General features: G+C 31.7%; 2 protein-coding genes across 4 annotated transcripts in view; both read right to left on the bottom strand.

Moving 5' to 3' along the window:
• LOC126776405 (putative glutathione-specific gamma-glutamylcyclotransferase 2) lies at positions 1-20,529 on the bottom strand. The gene is made up of 3 exons (XM_050498902.1): positions 20,060-20,529; positions 16,754-16,789; positions 1-1,329 (listed from the first exon to the last, which is right to left on the bottom strand). Exons 1-3 carry the CDS (start codon positions 20,243-20,245, stop codon positions 796-798), a joined length of 756 nt encoding a protein of 251 aa, XP_050354859.1. The 5' UTR covers positions 20,246-20,529; the 3' UTR covers positions 1-795.
• Positions 20,530-24,497: 3,968 nt separating this feature from the next.
• Positions 24,498-26,163, bottom strand: part of LOC126776311 (rho GTPase-activating protein 7) — a 277,214-nt gene continuing 275,548 nt past the window's right edge. For all 3 annotated transcript variants that reach the window (XM_050498733.1, XM_050498732.1, XM_050498734.1), the window contains exons 19-20: positions 25,922-26,104; positions 24,498-24,612 (exon numbers count right to left, since the gene is read on the bottom strand). In XM_050498733.1, the coding sequence (XP_050354690.1) occupies positions 24,498-24,612; positions 25,922-26,104 (298 nt within the window). The remainder of the gene's footprint in view (positions 24,613-25,921; positions 26,105-26,163) is intronic.

Genomic DNA, 26,163 nt, shown 5'->3' with positions numbered 1-26,163 from the left:
GAATCTTACATAGACAGATATACAAAATTCTTATAAAAGCTATACTAATCGTTTTACGTCTAATTATTACATATTACAGATTAAATTGTTTTAAAGGCATATTAAAACAAATTTAGCATAGATAATAAATACACATAATAACAAAAAATAACATCCAAATGACATCAACAAAACTATTTATTACAAAATCAATAAGATTCATAACATAATACTTAGTTTATTTTTGGTCGAAAACTAAATTACGGATTTAAATAACTAACATCAATTTTATTAACTCTTTCAATCAATAGGTTATTATTATATTGTATATAACTTTTACGTCATTAAAAGGGTTATTAAAAAAACAGAGTTCAAAATATTATTTCCAAAAATAAAGACCTTTATTTAATATTAATAACAAAATTAATCAGATGTTTAATTGAACGCATCCGTTCCGATGTTTTCAAACTATGTCTTTATCAAGTCATAATATGTCCGGATTATTTTGAAATCAATTATACGAATATTCAGTGTTGTTAATATTTTAAAGACGATATCATCGTCATGTAATTGAAATAAAACTATCACAATCACAATGACATAATATTCAATATTGTCAATTAACAATATTGTACCAAAATTAGTCACATCATAACTATTTTGGTATTTTAAAGCTTCTCAAAATTTCATTTAACTAAAATTAAAATTAAATGTATCTGCACATTGATCTAACTTAAGTCATGGCTAGGTCTTATTTTTGACTTGTTTCATTCGAATAGGCTCTCAATATTTTTACGCCTTTAGGCAATTAGCAAATCACATGTTGACGCAACGCAATTTCTTATCTGGAATCCTAGACGCGAATTGGAAGCTCGGAACGACCGCTTGAGGTTCAGGTTTGTTTTCCTCGGACTTCTCATCGTCGCCCATTAAAGTTCTCAAACATATCTTCATATCAGCTGCGAATTTTTTCACCAATCGCTCTAAAGAGAACAAATGTTCGTCGAGGGCCTCTGGTATTTCTTCTCGCATGAAGTCTGCTAGCCTCAATAGATATTCTACGTTGGATCCTGAAGAACCTTGGCATTCGAGTATTTGTTTTGCTATATCAGGTAGAGGAGCGGCACCGAGCCAGTGTCTGTTTTCTGGTACGGCGATGTATAGAAGAGCATCTTTTTTATCAGTGCAAAATTGGTTATGGCTACTGGACGGTGTGAATAATGAAGGTTTGGGATGAAAATTTACAGTGTAAATCCGATATCCTCCTAATTGGCATTCTCTTGTTGAGAGATAAGGGAGTGCTGCGTTATCTTCCGCTGCTATTAAGAAAGCCTTGCCCCATGTCACTCCCTGCAATGAACAGAAAATTTATATAAGTAAAAATATTATTTTATGGGATTTTTACACAATGTAATCAGCTAGTAAATGTCGCTCTGTTGAGCGAAGACCTTTACTTTCGAGGGCAAGATATTTTGTTTCCGCCAATGAAAGTTGGTGGATATACATAACATGCAGTGGCAGAATTTCAAACAACATGTGCAGGTTTTTCTTCGCAATGTTTTCCTACACCGCCGATCATGACATAAACGATTTACACAAATGAAGTTCATGAAAACTTAATGATAACCGGGTTTGAAATCGCAATTTTCAATTAAGTTTTCTGATTCACTTATTTTAGCTACTGGGTCATTTTGGTTTTACAGCCTACGCATATTTTGAATATCACTAAAGTAATATCTAAATTAACTACAATAATTAAGATAATGAAATTCAATACATGATGTTGAGTTTACCTTTGTATAAAATCATAAAATTATAACTTCTTCTATAATCTATGAATATTGATTTGCAATTGATGTTTGTATAAAATCAAGCTTGGTTTAAAGACGAAAGAATTATAGGTTATTTAGAGAGGATTATTTTGAAGATTTTCGTTTGTGATGCTAGTAGTATTTAGAAATCTAGGCAAAGTAAAAAAATTAAGTAATAGTCTAAAAATGACCCACTGTTAGGGGCATAGGACTCCTCTTCAGTAGAAGGCTTGGAGCTAATTGAAAATTGGAGCACCAGTGGGTTGATTGATGTGTCAGAATTTCCAATCTAGCCAATTAAAACAATTTAATTATTTCACTAAAGTTTCATAATAAACGTAAACAAAGTAACTAAGTATTCTCACAAGAATTCATTGCTTAATAAATTTATCAATTTCGAAAGTATTTATAGTTGCGGTATTGAGAAATGAAATTACTGACGAAACGAATTAACTGTTTAAGCAAGCCAAGCGCTTAATTAGTGACTGACAAATATTTTGCTTCGGGGACAATTTTTTCCCGCAAACAGATTACAAGATTTAGAAATTTCATAGTTTATAAAGTAAAAACGTTGCGGAAACTTTGATTAGACTTTAATAATTCAAATGAACCCGTAAATTATCCAAAACTGGGCACTGAGTTTCTTTCGCCGGTTCTTCGCAGGTGTTTATTTCCGAACCGGTGGTAGATTTATGACAATCAATAAGTAAGTGTAACGCTTTTATCTTGACTAAAGATATTTGACTTTTGAAAACGTTTGAAACCTTAAAAAAGGTTTGGAGTCTGACACATTCCGATTTCTTTACTATGTTCCCATTTAGTGCGAATTACAAACAAAAATTAAACAAATGAATATACATATAAATACTCTTTGGTACTTAAGATTTGAACATCCTATTTTTAATTTAAATCGACATGTTCTACTCACTAGGCTACCTCGATTATGACAATAGTGTCAATGAAAATATACACCTCAAATGCGTATTGGGATATATTACTTTATTACTAAAGGTATATCAAGTTAAAACTTATTAAGAGGCATGTGTTGCCTTTAATATAACGTCCTCTTTAATTTACTAGTCTTATAGTTTTATTTTTAAAATCAGTGCACGAGTTGGCTTTTTATTTCAACAATCAATAAAAGAAGTTGTGGGCCGTTGCTTTTTTTATTTTAATAAGATTATAAAGTTACGTTTCAGTTAGAATAGTGGAATACAGTAAAATCGGTTAGCTAACTGGTTTATATTAACGCTATTATGTACCGCCTACGCAGCTCTTCAATGTCAATCTCCATCGCGTCACACAATACCCGTGTCTTGAATGTAATAGAATTCACTAAATACTGACTTTCATGAAAAATATATCGAGTGCTTAATACGTGATCCATCCTGATGGTAAGACTGTGCAAGCTTGTCTAGGTATCACACCAATTAAACAAGTTTTTATTATCAGGCAAAACAACAGTTAAATTTTAGGATTACTGGTATAAAATTTAACTAAAATGTTTTGTTGTCTGTACGAGTACGTCAATGTGTTGTATGTTAACATCTGTGTTGGCTGTGAAACAAGGTTTTGAGATCGATTTTAATCTTATCTTTCAAGTCTAGACAACTCTAGTTCACTTACAACAACAAAGTGAGTACTATTGTATTTGAAGTGTAAGTGTTATTGTATGCGGTTATTTCGTCTGCATCGGTTACGAAAATTAACGTATTAGGAACAAAGATATCAAGTAATTTTACTAGAGAAAATATTTTAGAAGTCATAAATGGTTATAATAGTTTTAGACATATTGGCTTTAGTAGTTATTGGTGAGGTGATTTCAGTTAAATATAAACAAAATATAATTCAAAAGCATTTTTAAGAACAATAAATAAAAGTTATGATGATGATGACAATCTCAAGGGAGACTTAACTGCGCAGGACATATTATAGTGCACAAGTGTATGCGCAAACACTCTCCTAATGTTTTCGGACGGAAAATCAGACACTACATGCTTTACGAGGCACGTAAGTGCAAATACTTCATACTTCTAGACTCCGGGCTGTTGCGGAGGATGTTTCGACAGAACCCAATAACTTTTTATCAGCCCGACCTGGGGTTCGAGTTCAAGACTATATCTATAGATCTAGAACATCGAGGCAAGTATCATCTACATCGGTTCAATTTGCAAAGATATATTGTAGCGTAACGTAATTATCACACATCACAAAGAATAACCTGAATTGATAACCTTCTTTTTTGTAGTCGACTTTAGCCGATTGGTTATTTTTTAATAGGACTGAGATAAATGACGTCATTACTTTTGCGAAATGATTCGGTGCAAGTGTAGGAACAGATGAGAATCAACTACATTATTATCAATCGAATGGACCTTTCTAGGTCGAAAACCTTGATGACCCGGTTATAAGATGAAACATTTAAATACGACATGTTGTCATCGTATTCCATTGGAAATGAATATGAACCACATTATTTCGTAAAAATACATGTAATAGCTCGAAGTTTTTAGGCCCCAAATTTCATTTTTTCAATTGGTTAGTATGTTGTTTTAACGGTAGGGCTTTTTGCAGTTCCGTCTGCGTTGATTCTTACGGTATATAATCGACTTGACTATTCAAAATTTACTTTCACCAACTTTATCTACCACCAGAGACATTTAAATGATGAGATCACGCCAACGAAATGCATTTGTATATGAATATTATATTATCATCAATAAACCTAACCACAGAATTTTCAAGTGCTTAATTTGTGTTTATAATTGATGAGCAGGAGATGTCGTGCTCTTTGGTGAATGAAAACATAGTGAGGAAATTCTCATGTGGCGGATAAAAACAATCCCGTGTATCCACCAACCCGCATTGGAACAGCCCATTGGAGTAAGCTTCTAAGCCTTTTCCTCAAAAAGAAGAAGAGGTTTTAGCCCACCAGGACATTTATATTCTGTTACTTTTCTACTTTTATGCTATCTGGACATAAAAACAAGCAGGCACATCAAAAAAACGTAAATCCAAATTATAGAAAAGATTCACAATGATACGGGCATCACGTCTGTGGATATAGAATTATGGAAAAAAATACGTGACAAACTAAGTAGCCGCGGAAGGAAACATGGGAACAGCTATTGTATATGAACACATGCCAAACCATATTATACATTATTATAGTTTATAAATAATGTATCCACGTGCGGTATGCATGATGATTACTAAGATTTTACTATCGACAATCTCATTTCTCTTGTTGCCCTTCTGGGGCAAAGGTTGAACTCGGTCGGCGACGATTGTAACTGTTTATGGCCATGGGTAATTGAAATTATCTGCACTATTTTTCGTACTTATCTAAATCGATCGTATATAATAATATTAAACTGGATAATTTGTATGTTCGAACGCGTTAATTATTTAACGTTATATTTTTGATTATATTTTGTTGATATTTTTTAAGTGACAGAGGTTATAGATTTAGAAGACGTGGAGCAATAATCACAACTGTCAGTCATTGACAAACTAATGGCAAAGTGAAGCGAGAACAATGATAACCGACAATTAGCGACGGAGACGAGATGGTAGGGTGTTCAGATTATGGGATGCTTTGTTACGTAGCATATTTGCAAGGACAGATATATAATGTTTGTTCATTAAATGTCCCACAATTTGACAAAGAAATTTAAGATAACCACGTGTTCTAGTTATAAGAGATTAGCCTATCTCTTTGTCCAGTGTCATTCACATAATTCAATAGAGCGGTAATCTAACACGACCAAAAAAAAACGTAGGACTTGCGGCTTTATGTGTTTGCAAGGCATGGGAGTTTAACGCCGCTAGCTCTCAACTGCGCGTTACTAACAACTTTGAAACCAGGAAACCTTATGGTAAAACATTAAAATAAGCCATTATTATGAATATACAATATGCAATGATAATTAATCATTAACCAGAAGACAAATCATTAAAAAATATATATTAATATCATGCGAACCATTTAAAGGTTATACTGTAAAGCCACGTATTTATTATTATAAAAAGAGTTTTTATAATTTAAAAAAGCATTTCAAATTCATAATATGAAACTTTAATATGGTAAGACAACACACTTGCTGATAGTAATATTTTGAATAGTAACATATCGTGTTTTCATATTATTTCAACTCATTACATAATCTCATGTCAATAAAAACGCGTAAACAAACATTACGGACATAAAATAGATAAAAAAAAAATATTAAATTATTTTAATTCTGCTATCATATTTTTAACTGTAGTCTTTACGCTATAAGATTATATCTGGCCGATAACTTCCCCGGAACCATTTTCTTGATATCGAAATCTTTCTACCTGACTTTTATATTTAGAAGCGTAATGAAACCTTGGACCATTTTTAATCCTCGTATAGATAAATGACATATCGGATCTTGTAGATACAAACATGATATAGGATTGTTTGCTGATGATACCTTAAATAATGATATCCCTGACATAGGAAAAGTTTTAAAGTTCAGCTCGTCACAAATTAAAAAATATAAAAACTGACTAGGAAGGTAGACTGTACTCTGCAGTAATAATTGCGGTTAAAAATAAAACTATGTACCGGGTTAGAGCCTGCTAGACTGATATATTATAGTTATATTAAAGTCTTAAGGTGTCATACTTTGTGATATCGCAGTATCAATCGATAACTTTATTGTCCTGTAAAACGCTGTACGCGCAATTTATAACGTTGGAAAGTTCTTAAGGAATAATACAACAATGTTGATTGATTTTCTCAATAAATATTTTTTTACTGTATGTAATTTCGGAAAAATATTATCAAATTTATGGTACTTATAACATGAATACAAGGAAAAATAAAATTTCCGGCTTTTCAGATATTTCGACAACCACGAGATGAGCATGTTTTTTCTACTCAGCCCGAACAATACGGCTATCTATCCACATATTATGATAAAAATGTACACATTTGTTTTATTTAAAGCCGAGATGGCCTAATGGTTAGAACGCGTGAATCTTAACCGATGATCGTGGGTTCAAACCCGGGCAAGCACCACTGAATTTTCATGTGCTTAATTTGTGATTATAATTCATCTCGTGCTTGACGGTGAAGGAAAACATCGTTAGGAAACCTGCATGTGTCTAATTTCATTGAAATTATGTCACACGTGTATTCTACCAACTCGCATTGGAGCGGCGTGGTGGAATAAGCTCTAAACCTTCTCCTCAAAAAGGGAGAGGAGGCCTTAGCCCAGCAGTGGGACATTAACAGACTGTTACTGTTGTTTTATTTTGTAATATCGATTCATACTAGTGTTGAATGAAGCTCTTTATTTTTCTTTGTATATAAGCACGTGAATATTATGTTTAACTAAACGTGACCCGCAACTCAACATGTTAGGTTTTATGTTAATAAAAGTTATCAATCTGTCATGTCTTCTGTCTATGTTTATTTATTAATAATGTCTCATACATAATTTATATTTTGTATATATAAACTTATTCTGGTGCCTTGATTATCTTTCTTATGTGATATACAAGTAACGTAATATATCGTATTGAATAATTTATGAATAAAGTACATGCATATTAAATTCTATTATGAAGCAAGTATATATACCTAACATTTATTATTATGTAATGATCTGTATTATATATAGATCATTTCACGACAGTAAATGTATCAGAAAATAGTCAATTTTCTAGTAAGATGGGTAAATACATAAATACAGGGGAATCTGGGCGACTTAAATTTTTAAGTCGGTTTTAAATATTTTTTTATATTAAATTGAATTGGTGTTATTACTGTAATGCCTTCGCGATGCCGCTTAAATCATCTGTCAAAGATGCAGAGGCCTATATAATTACTGTAAGCAGTAATTATGTATCACAGGCATTTATTGCCAACACGGTCTCTTTCTATATATATATATATATATATATATATATATATATATTATATTATATATATATATATTATATATATATATATTATATATATATATATTATATTTCTATATATATATATATATATATATATATATATATATATATATATATATATATATATATGGGTCAAGATCATAAGGGTGAGCAAAAATAAGTCTTTAATGTGCTTTATATTCACATGACTCACATCCAAACCGGAATTTATAATACAAGATGTTCCTCTTTTGTGACTGTATAACTGGTAAAACCCAGATGGGCCAAAAAGCCCTTCAACCGATAAACAAATATAAATAAATATATAAATCTGTGAGTATACATGAATAAATTAACATTAAATGTGATAGTAACATCATATGTACGAAATAAATACATTAAGTAACAGTAACAGCCTGTTAATGTCCCACTGCTGGGCTAAGGCCTCCTGTCCCTTTTTGAGAAGGTTTAGAAGGAGAAGGTACGAAATAAATAATTTGACACGAATGTGAAATATAAATAACCTATACTAATATATAAAGCTGAATGGTTTGTTTGTTTGAACGTGTAAATCTTAAGATCGTCACGAACTATTTAAAAAAAAGTTTAACTATTTGAGTTAGATAACCCTTATATTGACAAACGGTTTTTTCTTCATAAATATAAATCAATGTTTGTCATTCAGCTATTGAACCTTGGGCCCTGGCCCAAAAATAACATTTTTTCTATGTATGTTTGTCCTTTACAACCACAACAATTACTAAAGACAACAATTTACTAAAGACGCAAATTATAAATAGAAAATTTGCCGATTGAAATAAACTATTTCTACTAATGTTTATATGGAAGAGTGCCCATTAGTATATGAAAAATATCTATTTTTGTAAACATTCGGATTACATGCCAACTCGCTTTTGTGGTTTTACGGTTACAATATTCGTTAACATTGAATATTTATTAATTGAACAATTAATAAATATTCAACACCGTGACAGCCTGTGAATGTCCTACTGCTGGGCTGAAGGCCTCCTCTCCCCATTTGAGGAGAAGGTTTGGAGCTTATTCCACCACGCTGCTCCTGGCCTAAAAATAACATTTTTTCTATGTATGTTTGTCCTTTAATATAAACATTTTATGTAGCCGAGATGGCTTAGTGGCTAGAACACGAGAATTTTAACCAAAGATTGCGGGTTCAAACCCAGACAACTGTATTTTCTAGTGTTGCTTTTGTTTTACTATGTAAACCCGTATTCCATACGTACAAAGACGAGACGGGTAGCTCTAAACATCAACCTACAAACCCACGGGAGTGAAGCAGTCAGGTTCAACGCGAGTGAAACCGAGCGGAGCAGCTATTTATTACCTACGTATTTGTGGACGGCATTATAAAACGAAAAGCATGGCATAACCTCAAAAAACAATCCGAGAAACGGCTTAAAAACTTTTTACAGTGAAACTCTTTTTAATAACCGTCATGTCTCTTTTTAATAACACTCATGTGGTTCCTCGAAAGATAAGTGAAGTAAACTATCATGAAAGTAAGATTTTCAAGTAATTGAATGACGACCACATCGTTTCCATTAAAGTAATAGTCATTAATAGGTGTTTCCTGTATTATAGTATTTAATTTCAAGATAGCGACGTTACGATAGATAAAATTTTCGACGAATATTCATTTAAATAATGAGTACCAGTGTCGTATGTCGATAGTTAGGCATTATTAATTTACTAGCGCTTTCGCGGTTTCGCTTCTCAATTTCTGTAGCGCTTTCTTCAAAAATGATTCATTTCCTTCAGTCATAAGGTACTTCCTTTCTTAGTGTTAACATACCTTGTAACAGGAACCCGTATGCAAATTTTCATGGTGCCAGATTCAGTTCGGGCTGTGGGTTGATATGTCAGTCAGTCACTCAGTTAGTTATTTTTTTATCTTTATACTTTATGCATATATTTAGATAACGTATTGTTTGTGACCGAGAACAATAAATCTAGAAATTAAGTTTGAAAAGGACACGCTTTATTATTTATGAAGATTTAATCATCAAAAGAATATATACTGTATTATATTGATGTTTATATAAGTTGTCAGTACCAAATTTTAAGCTGCTAAGCGGTTTGATTGGATATGTACGTAGCAATTCATCCAAAGTGGGGCCTAACAATGTATTACACCGCTGAGCGAAAGATCAGTCTGTATTGATCAGTTAAAACGTGCTCAGTTCATTTTGGACATTTGTTTTGTTTATTTAAACTAATATGTTAATCAGGAAGCATTCCTACAACGCGTAACAACGTTTTGGTTTAATAATTCTGTTATAAAGCCACTTTTAGTCGTACGAAACAAAAATAAATTATTATTTATATCAAAAAAGATTAAAGTCACAAAAAAGCGCTAATCAATTACATACTAAAATAAAATAAAAATATTTTAGAAAAGACCGTAAAATTTAATACACGTGACGTACATAGTGAGTGAAATCCGAAACGGTTAATTATCAATATATATGAAACCATGCGATAAAAATCGCCAAGCCACCAAAGGATTCTCTTCGTGAACTACCTTTTTAAACAAACATTATAATACCCAAACAATTTACTAAAGACGCAAATTATAAATAGAAAATTTGCCGATTGAAATAAACTATTTCTACTAATGTTTATATGGAAGAGTGCCCATTAGTATATGAAAAATATCTATTTTTGTAAACATTCGGATTACATGCCAACTCGCTTTTGTGGTTTTACGGTTACAATATTAGCCGTGACACCGTGACAGCCTGTGAATGTCCTACTGCTGGGCTGAAGGCCTCCTCTCCCCATTTGAGGAGAAGGTTTGGAGCTTATTCCACCACGCTGCTCCAATGCGGGTTGGTGGAATACACATGTGGCAGAATTTCAGTGAAATTAGACACATGTAGGTTTCCTCACGATGTTTTCCTTCACCGTATAGCACGAGATGAATTATAAACACAAATTAAGGACATGAAAATTCAGTGGTGCTTGCCCGGATTTGAACCCACGATCATCGGTTAAGATTCACGTGTCTTACCACTGGGCCATCTCGGCTCAAATTCAACAATAGCAATTTAAATTTATATTTTAGTACCATACAAATAAAATACATATTCATAATGATATTTGCGACTAATATACTTCAAATGTCTTTATTCAATGTAGTAGCATTACACTTATCAATATAATCATACACAAAACTACCACACAAAGAGAAACACCGTAATCTAAAAAGAACCAACGAAAGAAACAAAGCTGTTTTTTTAAGTGTTTCCAATTTTCAACAGGCGATCGTTTCATTCCCAAATGAGCACATGGGTATTTTATTTATTTGTTCTTTCATTGGCTGTTAATAACGTTTAGTAAATCCGTGACACTGACCATTGTCAGTGCCCATTGGCTGCCAACAACGAAACAGCTTATTACGTATCATATGCGCGTTACGCTGGCTGATTCATGAACAACAAGAGATTAAGATTTGTATTACTTGAACAACTGCATACCAGCATCAGCTGCGATTTTGGCAAATCTTTGTTCTTTAATTCGCCTTTGTTTTGGTGATGTGTTTATGAATCTCGTAAGGATATTTCATTATTATTGATTAATATTTATGAACATATAAATGATATGTATAGAAATTTCATTTTATATAAGTCAAAAATGAAAATAAATTTAATATGAAAATAATTTAGTTTATTAACTCACTCACTCGTTTAATCGACTTGTGAGTGAATCGAGTGATACGCAATTTTGATACGTGTATCCTTTAAATTTTATAATAATGACAGTCAATGTCTCATATTAAGGTACTTGATTTTGTTCCTACAGAAAAACTCTAAAGGTCGCAATACCATTTATTCATATAAACATACTTTAAAACCGCATCGCAAGCGCCTAACGTTATAGTCAAAGCCACTTTCTATTCAATAAAGAATCATTACACTTACTTATTGACTGTCAAAAATCCACTACCAGTGCGATATGAATAACTTCAGACCTGAAAAACACTTTTCTTACAAGCGTTTATAGACCATAGATTTATGAGTCTTAGGCACGGAGCAGTAAACCTAAACACCAAAGAATATAGTACTGTATGAAACAAACTGTATGTTTAGGAAAGTATACGCGATTGAAACCGCGACACAAACTGTTTGTGCATAACCTTGTCTAAAGCGTTGTCTAAAGCGTACCGGTGCGACTGCAATCTACAATAAGCATAATAATAAAGCCGATAATTTACTGTCGAGTATATACTCGTATATACTAGTTTAAGTTCTTTTTTTAAATTTAGTTTTTTTTTTTTATTTCATAAATATTTTACTGCTTGTACCTCATGTTTTATATGATTTTGTTTGTATAGTACAATACTAAAGAACATATTATCTTTTGTCTCACCCTTAATGAGTTCTTGTAAATAGCAAGTTCAATATTTAACATCAGTCCCATTGTTTGATATAATAACAAGATCGTTCTCATCCACGTTAATAAAATATTTATATTCACGTCGGACATCCGCGAGGCGTTTGATAACTATCGTGATAATATTATGAATTATCTATTAGAAAATAATGTTTTTTATTAAAAACTTTTTGCAGTGGAGCATCTTTGGGCGCGATTTGTCAAAATTTAGAGTCGAATTTGAGTTTATCACTTCTGACGTACAAGGCTACTTACGACACATGTACTAAAGTAGATAACGGTTTAATTAATAATTTTTCGGCTTCGCAAAGAAAGTGTAAATGTGTAGTGTAAATGTGTAAACGTAGATACTCATCTAAAAAATTTATTAAAGTACATTAATAGTAAAAGAAAAACTGAAAAGAAATCATCTCAGTAAAAACATTATCGCAAAAAAAAAATCGAATTTAAATGAATGGGATAAGTTTATGTAATGATAATGAAAAACGCCGAGTCTGATTTCAGGATCTGTCCGCTATTCTCCTCATATTGACTCATTTGACGAGCCGGTTGGCGTGGTTGGTAAGATACCTGCCTTTTACGCCGAAGGTTGTGGGTTCGATTCCCACCCAGGACAGACATTTGTGTGCATGAACATGTCTGTTTGTCCTGAGTCTGGGTGTAATTATCTATATAAGTATGCATTTACAAAAGAATAATAGTATAAGTAGTATAACAGTTGTCTGGTTTCCATAGCACAAGCTCTGCTTAATTTGGGATCAGATGGCCGTGTGTGAATAATGTCCCAAGATATTATTATTATTATTCACCTCTTAAGTTTATTAGTTATTTCAGATAAATCAAAAACAAAGAGGTATTTATACAAGCGTGTTAGTATTTGTCGAACAATATTTAGGATAAGATATGTGTTAACCGGACAGCTTAATTCTTCAATAAAGGAAGTTGTACAGATTACCTAAATACACACTTCAGACTGAACCAATAGTAATATTCAAACTACTAAGCGAGTATCTAGATAATAAGCTAGAGTTTCATGAGTTAATGACTAAGAAATTTAATGAACTTGATTAATACTAGTGATGTAAACTGCAACGTAAACATTGAAAATCTTACATAACAAAGTGCAAATATCAAATAAGATGAAAATAAAGCGGTTAGAGAATCACGTGTTTTGAGCCGACGTTGTCACACCATTGGCAATTTGCAAATCGGCGGATGCAATTGATTTGATCCCGTCTGACTACACGAACATCGTTTCGATACACTTCTGAACTTTTATTGAAATTATTTACTATTGTGAATTAAAATATTATACGCAACGAAAATACAGGTTTTTCACTACACAAACTAATTTTATTATGTAAATGCGGTGTTATATAATTATAACAGTCAGATGTGATTACTATTGAAGTTAAATAATTCCTCCATTTATAACGAAATGTCCTCCATATATAACGAAACTACACTTAATGCGGTTATTGTTTATATTTCTATATTTCTCTAGTTACACTGACTCGCTCACCCTTCAAACTGGAACACAACAATATGAACAATTGATTTTTGGCGGTAGAATATCTGATTATTTGGTGGTACCCAGACAAGCTTGAACAAAATTGTTTTAAAACGTTTAAATTAATAAATAATAAACAAAGGTAATGTCTTCAGTAGCATTATCTCCAGTAAGATAATACTATAAATTGTATTTACAAAAAAAAATAAAAAATAAGTTTGTTTATGTATGTTACGCGCTTCGAGATCATATTAAGCACAACATAAACATTCGTAGTATTTTGTTATCAAACATACATTTAATATTTATTTGCATGTTAATTTTTAATTAATGGCATTGTTCATAATTAATGTTTTTTTTTTTGATAGCTTATTATAAAGTGGTTTATATAAAGGAAACGAAACTAGGTTACAGATGGCCGATAAGCAGAACGCAAATATTAGAATGAGGACTTAAGAGGATTACTGTTAATCAAGGCCGAGAATATAGAAAAAAATACACATAACATATGTCTCCTCAATGAACAATGCATTTTTATTTATCTTATATTTTATTATTATTAATAGTAATTGGCCTTAGGTTATCAGTATACGTTTGACGCTAATTCTTGTAATGATACATTTGCTGTATAACATTCGTTCAACGATCCACGAAGCTACAATAACAAGGTTGTTTTCAAAAACAAATTTTACGTATTTTGAATATAATATAAATTAATGTTTCTTTGTTTGTACCGCGAGCGATCATCGTTCATCCGATTGGTTGGAATCCTGCGTTCGTTTATATAAGTGATTTGATTGGTTGAAACTGTTATAGCTGTTATTAGTTTGCATAAACAACAAATGACGCTAATTTAAGCGGATAATTACTTACAAACACACACTAACACAAAATTACAAACACTAAAAAAAGCTGTATTTAATTTTTTTATAGGGATTTCGTATCGACTTGCTTGTAACTATTTTGGTTTAGCGTTCGAAAGTTTAATGACCAGTCATTATAATTTCTTTCATTATGCCATTGAAATTAGGTCAAATGACATACTTTAAAAAAAAAGTGATTCATGACATTTATTCTACTAATATCCAATGTCATTAAGGATTTTAATATGAAAACTTATAACAATGAACTGTCAGAAGGAACGCACGTCACGGATAAAGGATAACTAGATCCGAACGACATTATTGCGTACAATACATATATAATAATAAGCTACATGTGTCAACTAACACGTGCTGATAAATACGTCTCGGATATGCGATATGCGCAGGCGCATATTTCGAAACAATTTTGATGTGTTATGTATTTAAAAGAATTATTTGTTAATTCAGCATTGGATGGTTATTGAACCGAACATCTTCTATTATTTATTTAATTGTGAATTGTAATTTAGTAATATTATAGGTAGTTAGGTTTAGACGGCTACTTATGTAAAACTTAAGTGTTTTTTATATCATCATCATCATCATCACCAGCCGAAAGACGTCCACTGCTGGACAAAGGCCTCCCCCAAGGATTTCCACGTTGGCCGATCTTGCGCTGCCCGCATCCAACGGCTTCCCGCGACTCGTTTTAAGTCGTCGGTCCACCTTGTAGGGGGCCTGTCCACCTTGTAGGGGGCAGCCCTGCTATTCCTAGCCTTGGTTTTTTATATATTATATTTAAATAGCTAGATGGACGGCCAAATGTGCCACCTGATGGTAAGTGGTCACCATTGACATTGGCGCTGTTTCTAATATTAACAATTCCTTATAGGGCTAATGCTCCACCAATCTTGGGAACTTTTATATCCAAGGGATACGACGACGTAATGTCCCTTGTGTCTGCAATTACTCTAACTCAAACAGGTTAAACCGCAACACAGCAGTACTTAGTATTGCTGTTTGGTTGTAGAATATTTAAAGAAAGGTTGCACAGAGCCTTTTTTTTTTTTTTTTTATAGAATAGGAAGGCGGACGAGCATATGGGCCACCTGATGGTAAGTGGTCACCAACGCTCTTAGACATTGGCATTGTAAGAAATGTCAACCATCGCTTACATATCCAATGCGCCACCAACCTTGGGAACTAAGATTTTATGTCCCTTGTGCCTGTAATTACACTGGCTCACTCACCCTTCAAACCGGAACACAACAATATCAAGTATTGCTGTTTTGCGGTAGAATATCTGATGAGTGGGTGGTACCTACCCAGACGAGCTTGCACAAAGCCCTACCACCAGTAAAGAGAAAACAATTAAAATATTACTTGACTAATACGATACTTAGCTTATAATAATACAATTGAACTGGTCGACATATTTTGTATAGTTTTAAAACGGTACACGAAAGTAGTACCGGAGGGTATTGAGAACAGTTAACTTATTATCTAGCCAACCCGCTTGACTTGCCAAGTGCATGCAAGTCCTTGGGCTACAAGTAGCTATTCCTTAAAATGTTATGATTTGTTTCGACAAAACTTTATCATAAAATAAATATAGTAGGCGTGGAGCAACTACAAATCAACAGAGATGGCCTGGATAAAGTATGTAGATATAAATCGAATTTACATACACAAAAACTTCTAAATCTTTTGAGATCTATATTAGCATTTTAAATTCTTCTTATCATCCTAAGTGAATAAAAATAGAAGAAATCGAGACCTATCAATTCGTAGTGGATCAACTTAATATTTGCTACCAGCGTGTCCTTCGTTATTTTGGTCATATAGCGCGAAGGCAGCCTGACAGCCTCGACAAGCTTATGGTGCTTGACAAAGTAGAGGGAAAACGACCAAGTGTCGGACCAAGTTACCAACCTCACTGGTTTCTAAGTGACCACAGCCCTGAGGAAAGCTGAGGACAGGAAGGACTGGAGAAAATTCACAGAGATCGTGACCCAGACCCTAGATCAGAGTGGACACGACCTTCAGCAATGAAGTAAACGACCGAGAAGAAGAAGTGGATCAAGCTCATAATTTTCTAATGTCAAAAAGTCCTAAGCGTCATTTACGAGACGTTGAATCACACATTTCCTCTATCCAACGCAAATTTTTAGAGGTCGCCGTCTTTATTTACCGTACGTGTGACCGTGTACTGAATATAAATATAATATAATAATAATAATTACCTCTTTATCTTCTATAAGAGTGGCAACACGTCCAGGCTGAAACAAATAATCGTTATTAAAGCGATGTGTGCTAATAAATATTTTTAAGTAAATTTTCGTGTAATTCGTATCGTTAAATTTCACATAAACAATGAACGTACACGGCTCTGTTTTGTTTTTTGGTTCAGTATGAATTGTAGAAATTGTCTATATTAAATACAAGCACGAACAATTATTTTTTGGATAACTGATTTCGGATCTCCAATTAAGATACCCACGTGCATGATCGAGACAGATTTGAAGACTTGATATATATTGTCGGCAGCTCCTTATATACATCTTACCTATTAAAAACGATTATATAATTACTTTCATTCTAAAATTGTAATAAACTTTAATATAAAAAGAGATTACTTTTAATATATATTTTTTTTTGTTTAAATGTAATGCGAAAATGATTACGCTTGTCGTCAGCTCACATTATTTACGAAAATATGTCATACATTAATTATAATCTTTTCAATCAAATTAAATTTAGGTTTAAAAATTAAGTTTAGTTTAGGTAATTAGGTTCAAATTAAGTTTAGGTAATTAGGTTTTCTTTAATCAAGATTAAAGTTAGTTATTTATTTATATGCATAGCAATATCTAACTGACTAAAACTATTTATTCAGTCAAGTAACATATGTTTTTTTTTATTTATAATTAATAAGATATATTTATGACACATTATATATATGAATACATAATCATACATTATTGAAAGTTCTTTATATGTTTTTAAATCTATTATATATATATATATATATAAATAAAAAATAATAATTACTATAAGTTCCGATTATTGTGTTATGAAAACATTTTTTTGATAGTATTAGAAGGATTGATAAGTTAATAATTAAAACAATAATCGACTTCCAGTTTGAAATGATCGAAATATTAAAAAAAAAAAAAACAAAAAACGATTGCAATCAAATAGATCCAATATTTATTATTATTAAAAAAAAACTTGATTCATTTAAAACCTCTTAAAGACTAATGCGTTTAACAACATAATTGTCTTTTATCATTATAGAGTGATGAGATTTTAAGTGTTTGCATTCTATTTAAATAAATAGTTTTTGTAATGTTTGAACAGGTTCAATTAATTTGTGTGCTTTGCCATTAACTAATTATGAAACCATTAAGATTTATCAGTTGATACAAATAAAAAAAAAATTTTTTTAATAAAATATTATTATTAAAAATATTTATGTATTAGTATATTATATTAAATATTTTAGTGTTTTTTACATATATATATATATAATAAAATGAATATAGCCACCACATTATAGATATGAATACATAATCATACATTATTGAAAGTTCTTTATATGTTTTTAAATCTATTATATGATCTGTTAAACATTTTATTATTTAATGTATTGTCATAAGTATTGTTCATTGATGTTTTGTTTTATTATTCATTGTTACAAATGAACTGTTCCTTATAAACATGTAAGCAAAGAATTTAAAGATAGTATGAGATGTATGCTATTTGTTAAAAACATGTAAGCAAATAATTTAAAGATGAGATGTATGCTATTTGTTAATTTGGAATTGTCACACTACAAATGAGATGTATGGTCATGTTATGTTCTGTAATCTATTCTTCATTGTAGCACTTTTGTAGGTTTGGATTTTATGTAGTAGAATAATTGACAACTAATTATAGAAAACTATAATTAGAGTAGACATATAATATACTACGGTATGCGGTTTTCTTTAATTGAGATTTAAGTTAGTTATTTATTTATATGCATAGCAATATCTACAGTACCAGTAACAGCCTGTTAATGTCCCACTGCTGGGCTAAGGCCTCCTCTCCCTTTTGAGGAGAAGGTTCGGAGCTTATTCTACCACGCTGCTCCAATGCGGGTTGGTAGAATACACATGTGACAGAATTTCAATGAAATTAGACACATGCAGGTTTCCTCACTATGTTTTCCTTCACCGTCAAGCACGAGATGAATTATAAACACAAATTAAGCACATGAAAATTCAGTGGTGCTTGCCCGGGTTTGAACCCACGATCATCGGTTAAGATTCACGTGTTCTAACCACTAGGCCATCTCGACTTTTTTAGCAATATCTAACTGACTAAAACTATTTATTCAGTCAAGTAACATATGTTTTTTTTTATTTATAATTAATAAGATATATTTATGATGAATGCCTATTACTGATGCTTAAATTTGTCGTCTTTAGGTTGCCGAGTTGACCCATAAAGATAAAACTGTATGAAAAATATCTACCATAACAGATATATATTTTCAAATTGAATTTTAATTAACTATATATTCAGACCATTGTTATTGTAATTACTTTGTACAGATTTTAAAAAAATAGGTGAGATGATCAAAGAGACAAATATAGTGTTATCTGCCTAATTCTCCTGCTAATTCAATCGAAAAATAAATCAAAATCAATATGCTCAATTTAATTTTGGTTCAAGTAAGCAAAACTATAAAATCCAGTTAGTACTTTGCACGACCTAACTCATAATAAAATCTTGGCTATACCATTGACCGAGTTATTAAACTAATGATTAATTTACTAATTTCAGCTCAACGTTTTGTTAAGTAATATTTAGACAAAACTGATTTATTTAAAATGTATAAAATATGCTGTTTTTCTACAAAAAATACTTTATTTGGGTTGGCATTAGAAATTCACATCTCGAATTTGGGGTTGATAAGGGTTGGTTGCCCCATTCAAACGACACCGGTGGAGACAAGTAGTTTTTTAAATTGAGTTTGAAGTTACATACAACTGAACATTATTTTACAAATGCATTTAGCTTTTGTTTACTATTGAGCACTATTATGATAATTTATAATATCATACTTTTTTTCCTTGTATATAAAAACATTATATACTACTTAGGCATTACCTTTAATAAATTGTTGAAATTATCAGATTAGTATAAGTAGCTGACTAATGCAATAAATTAAACTTAATAGAATATTGTTTATAAGAAAACAATACATTTTTAATAGTTTTTTATACAAAAATATTCGATTTCATTTATAATATGAAACTTTTAAAAGAATACGAGCCAACGAAACGGAAATCCCGTAAGGTGAAAGGTCTGTCAAATATTGCATCAGAAAGATGCATCTCAAAATTTAAGCAATGGTTATAATATTAACACATTAAATAAATTTCAATTTATATATTTAATTGTATTTCAATATAAAATAATATATAATGTATAAAATAATGTAAAGTAACAATTTCACATACAAAATATAAAGAAAAAGACAATTTAAAAATATAAAATACCTTCGTTTCAGTTCCTCTATGCGTGGTATTTCCTTGCCAAAATCTTCTAGAAAATCCTTTTACATATCCTGTGACTGACTTCTGGTATTCAAAGCCTGGATTCCAGCAAAGGGAACCATAGCCGAAAATCCAGAAAGGTTCTCGTCGCACCACTTCCTCGACCTTCTGTTCTGATGCGAAACTCATATTTGATGCAACTTTGTAACTTTTTTTCGTATTCTTTATTTATAAAATAATAATTCCCGAATTTCGCGACTTACTCAGAAAATCACCTTGTAGATTAACACTAATTTCGAATGTAGAGTAAGTGAAAGCGGATAAAGAATGCCACGGATATCGATTTAACACACGTTTTTAATTCACTTTATTATTCTACTTGTGTCTCATTGTGGGTATTTAAAATACGCGAATTTAAAAATAAATAATCATTATAAATGCAGTGTTATGTGATACAAGTCATTCCATCGCGGTATACAATTGTGAACTGACGTTTTTTCACCCGCTCATTTTAGCTGTCACTTCCATTTCCGCATTCGGTCACAAGACATTCCTTTCTACGCATAGCAACGTTTTTTTTTTAAATAATAAAATAATTGATTTTAAGCAATTATTTAGTTTAAATGATGTTTACACAAAATTGTAATATAAGTCAATCTTTTTAAAGTATAAAATACAAATCTACTAATTTAAAACAAGGGACTAATGTAATTATGTCATCCTTGATTTGACATTGGATTGTTTAATTGATTACTTTGTAAGCAACATTTACAGGTAAAGCTGTAAAGGTTTATGATAAATGTTTTTTTTTAAGTTACACTCCTCTTAATGTAGTTGCACTATAACAACCCCATTGTCTTAGATGTTTACTGAAATAAAAGAGATGATGATGATGTTAGGATCGAGGATACATTTTCTTACTTTACCTTCAGTTTTAATTTTTTTTTTCTTCTTAGGTTTTTAGTGAGTGGGATGCATTTGACAATTGATTTGAGGTATCTTTATCTAGTATGTAGTTTGATTTTTTTATTTATTTGCGCATTTTTGCAAAGGCAGACATAATACAAAGAGGCATCTTCTTCCAGTCCTTCCAGTCCTAAATTGAACTGAGGATATAAAGAATATTATAACAACATAATATCTTGTAATATTATTATATTGTAATAAAATATCAAATTGTCATAATTATATCAAAATTACAAAAAATGTTGTAACAAGTAATTAAATGAATAATATATTTTTAAACAAGACGGAAACACAAAATGAATGAACACAACTCAAAAGGAAAACGAAATGAAATTTAATAGTGAAGATTGTTATAAGCCTTCCGAGGAAAAAGTCTTTTAACCTTGAATTTAAATTACTTTTCAGCGGTCGCTTTTTGCGTCAGTGGGAAGTAAGTTTTAAAGAATTAGTCTCAGCGTTGAAGGACTTAAGAAAAGAAATCAATCAATTGTTTTGTTTGGGTTTGAAATTTGAATGTGCCAGTGTAACGAGGTGGTTGTTTAATTGGCGATTTAAAGGATCTTTTACTATCAAAAACTACTTAATGGATGTAGTACTATCGTATATAAATGTATTTTACAAAAAGTTGACGGGAGTGAGATGACAGATCGGTTTTTTCTTTTATTTTCTTAAAAATGTCAAACGGTTGCCTAAGTTTTTTTGTCAAGTGTAAAATAATTACTATCCTTTTTAATTCCATACATTAGAAAGAGATAGCAATCGTTTTTGATTGAATTTTTAAAAATGTATTCAATTAAACCCTTGTCAGACGTAATCGATTTATATAGTAAAATGTATAGAATTCAGTTCAGCCATTCAAGCCGTGGTTGAATACGAAACATTCGAACACTTATCGCTGGAAGTTTAATTCACAATAGCGCTCCACTTTGCCGTAGTTGGTGACTACAAATGTACCAGCGTATACGTTCAGGCTTTTCTATTATTTTAAAATTGTTTGATTCTGAAATTGAATTCATACTTATATTATAAATGCAAATGCCTGTCTGTTTATTCACGTAATAAACCAATAGACTGATTTATTTAAAATTTGGTATGAACTTAACTTAAAACCCTAGGAAGGACATAGGCTACTGCTTCATATCTATCATCTGCCCCTTCCTTAGGGGGTGAAGCCGCTGGCAAAAACTTGTTCTAAATATAAATAAAACTTCAAATAAGTGTCATCACTTATAATGGTCCATATAATTCATAAAGAATAAATCACAATGCATTAGTTTATTATACTTAAATTATTTTACACAATAACATACAAGGAGTATTAAATGGTGAATATTTTACTTATATACCGGTTCGCTACAGAGAATGCTTACATTGTAACATCATTCACATTAAAAATACTGTTATTTTCATTTATTTATTAAAGGTTTTTAGATCAAAAATAGTTTAAATTTTCAAACTATATTATTTATATTAGAATAACAAAGATTTAGTTTTATGAAGCGAGACTTCTTAGGATGTAACGAGAGTTCAAGGTCAAATTTACAATACGTTTACATGTAACGTTTTCAAGTAAAACGTTTTTTTTTTTTAATTGAATAATAATTTAAAAGAAAAGTATTTTCAATTATGTCCTTTTTGCTTTGTTTACAAATATACTTCTGATTTTAAAATTTCTCTTAATTAATATTTAGTGAGGTTTTATTTTTATTTATTTACAGAAGGTTTAATTTTTAAACGGTTTATAGAAGAAATTTATAATAAACATACATGTAAACATGTATTTGAATTTTACATTAAGACGATACATAAATAGTTATGTGTAAATATTACAATAAATACATTTTGCGCTTATTCTTAACTGCACCAAAATTAATATTAAATTGTGATTTCACGGGTAACTAACAACACATACATTATGTTATTTGAGATTACTATTAAAATATCATTGCTTAATAATACTAAAATATATTTACAATAATAATATTGTGATATTTGGCTCCATATTGTTTTTCCATAATTATAGTTTCATTTGGTATGAAGTGCTTCTTCTAAGTTACCTACTTATTTTAAGTTATATGGAAATTTTTATGATTTTTAATAATATATATATGTTTTATAATTTTTTATTTATTTATAGTATTATATTAAATATTTTGTTAAGTCACAAGTGAAATAATAATCTTATGTTTTAAATTAATTTAATAGGTAACAAGAAACACTTCACATTCCTTATATTATGTATAACACTAAAAATTGTGATGTGTAATTAAACTAAACATTTATATATATTATATATTTACAGTCAGACTTTTTACAATAAAACTGTATTACAACATTAACAAACATTAATAATTAGAATTTCAAAAACATTTATTTAAATTTCGAATGTGGCTTTTATTAGACGCCATTTTGATAATATCATAGACATAAAATATGACGTTGAACGTATCACATAACTAATTTGCATGTTCATTCAATTTTATTCAATAAATATTAATACATAAGGAATATTTTTTTTTAATGGAATAATAAGACTGTGACACAAAAAGATACAGCCCGAGAATGCTTAACTTTATTTGCTAGTTTTACGTGCAAGAATAATTTCTTGCACGTAAAACTATAATATATGTATTTATGAAAAAAAAAACATAATCCTGCATTCTTTGTCTATTAATTACTATAGCTGATAAAATACAGATTATATAATTATGGATAACTTTTCAAAAATTGTAATAATAATTATATTCCTGAACACAGGGCAGGTACTGACAATGTGTTATAATATTTATTATTGAATATTATAATAATATGACTAGTGATATGTTATGATAACTTTACATAGGGATTGGTAAATATTACTTCGAATACCATTAAAAGTTGAGATTACTTTTTTGATATTTAAATATAAGTGTGATGTTTGTTAAATTTTAATATTAAATATATACACAGCGCACCATGAGGGGAATCTATAATCACGAATTTTGTATAAAATATTTTCTAATCTAAAAAACTAAATAATATGCATAATGCAGTCAGGCTTTTTGGTTGATCCCTTAGGGGAAATTTGGGTTGTTTTTAAACGTGGCAACAATAACTTATATATTTTAATATCCAGCAAAAAACATGCGTGTTTCATATCTTGTGCGATTATTTCGCTTTACTAGCTGTCCGTAGCTGCTAGACATACGCCTTATATATACATAGTAAAGTATAAAACGAATATCAGAGGTAGGTAAAAATTTTATACTAAAAAGTATTTTTGATCAAAAAAAATTATGCTTAATATTTTATTTGTCATTTGCATTACTTGCATATTTATTATATTTGATATTAAAGGCCATAAATATTTATAACAACACACAAATATCAATATTCACTGATAACGTAATTAGCCTTCTGCAATGGCTATTTCACACCGATAAAGTCATACTTAAGTCCAGTCCAATATGGAGTGGTCTTAAGTGGAATGTTTGGATCATACATTCGATTCAGGTCCTTCTGTATTATGCTTGAACGAGGCTCGAATTCTTGCTAAGTACAAAGCGCAAATGTGGCCGTAGCATTTGTTGTACCATTCTGGAGTTCGGCCCCTGTAAATATTAATTGAACGTTTAATTATCTTGGATTATATATAAGTAGTAGTGAAGTCGAGATGGCCCAGTGGTAAGAACGCGTGAATCTTAACCGATGAACGTGGGTTCAAACCCGGGCAAGCACCTCTGAATTTTCATGTGCTTAATTTCTGTTTATAATTCATCTCGTGCTTTTCGGTGAAGGAAAACATCGTGAGGAAACCTGCATGTGTCTAATTTCATCGAAATTCTGCCACATGTGTATACCACCAACCCGTATTGGAGCAGCGTGGTGGAATAAGCTCCAAACCTTCTCCTCAAATAGGGAGAGGAGGCCTTAGCCCAGCAGTGGGACATTTACAGGCTGTTACTATATATAAGTATATGACTAATAATTGAATAACATGGTACAGCATAAGACAAACACGTAAAATTTGGACGATTCCTACGACGATATAGTAAGGGGCGCAATAAGTGGGATCATTCCACTGAACCGTAATTTTAACTGAATACAATACGCTAGCACTCGATGTTACAATCGCTGTCGGTACAAGTGGCTACTTAAAGCAATACACTTCTGTTAGTTTTTGTTTCTAATAGCAAAACATAAAAATAACACTGTAAATTTCTTACACCCAATATACATTTACATTTCGGTAGGGTTTAGGTACCGTCCACTCATCAGATATTCTACCGCTAAACAGCAATACTTAGTATTGTTGCATTTCAATTTTTTTTTTTTTTATAGAATAGGAAGGCGGACGAGCATATGGGCCACCTGATGGTAAGTGGTCACCAAAAGCTCTTAGACATTGGCATTGTAAGAAATGTCAACCATCGCTTATAGCCAATGCGCCACCAACCTTGGGAACTAAGATTTTATGTCCCTTGTGCCTGTAATTACACTGGCTCACTCACCTTTCAAACCGGAACACAACAATATCTAGTATTGCTGTTTTGCGGTAGAATATCTGATGAGTGGGTGGTACCTACCCAGACGAGCTTGCACAAAGCCCTACCACCAGTTTTTTTTGAAGGTGAATGAGCCAATGTAACTACAGACACAAAGGACGCCGTCGTCTTTGTTCCCAAGGTTGGTGGCATGGTTAATATTTCTTACATCGCCAAAGTCTATGGGCGGTGGTGACCATTTACTGGGCCCATCAGGTGGCCCGTAAGCCCATCTGCTTATAAGCCGTCGATTAATCGGTAGCTTGAGCTCTACTCAACCGCCCCCAGACAAGTGGATAAAACTTTTTTTTAAATATAGCAAATAAAACTGGAATATTTGATACGATAAGTCAAGGGTCCCCCGCGGAGTACTTACATGGTGTCGACGCGCGCCAGGTGCACGAGGCGGCTGCGGCCCTTGCCGGCGGGCTGCGCCAGGTAGCGCGACGCGAGCACCACGCCGCGCGCGCCCGCCGCCGGTGCCGCGCCGTGCGCCACCGACGTCTCGGCCACCGCGCACCAGCCGCCGCCGCCGCCGCCGCCGCCCTGCTGCCACGACCTGCGTCACGCGACTTAGCTTAGCGGACTTTCGTATTTCTTACCAGTTATTTATTTAAT

The sequence above is a fragment of the Nymphalis io genome, chromosome 20, assembly GCF_905147045.1.
Source record: "Nymphalis io chromosome 20, ilAglIoxx1.1, whole genome shotgun sequence".
In the NCBI taxonomy this organism is placed as follows: domain Eukaryota; kingdom Metazoa; phylum Arthropoda; class Insecta; order Lepidoptera; family Nymphalidae; genus Nymphalis; species Nymphalis io.
Note: the sequence above shows the minus strand (reverse complement) of the source record. Positions and strands in the feature narration are given on the sequence as shown.

Coding starts and splice junctions, on each gene's coding strand:
- LOC126776405 (XM_050498902.1), bottom strand. CDS start 20,245: ATGAGTTTCGCATCAGAACAGAAGGTCGAGGAAGTGGTGCGACGAGAA. Junction 16,790..20,059: donor ATAGAGGAACTGAAACGAAG/GTATTTTATATT, acceptor TATTTGTTTCAG/CCTGGACGTGTTGCCACTCT. Junction 1,330..16,753: donor CTCTTATAGAAGATAAAGAG/GTAATTATTATT, acceptor TGTTCATTGCAG/GGAGTGACATGGGGCAAGGC.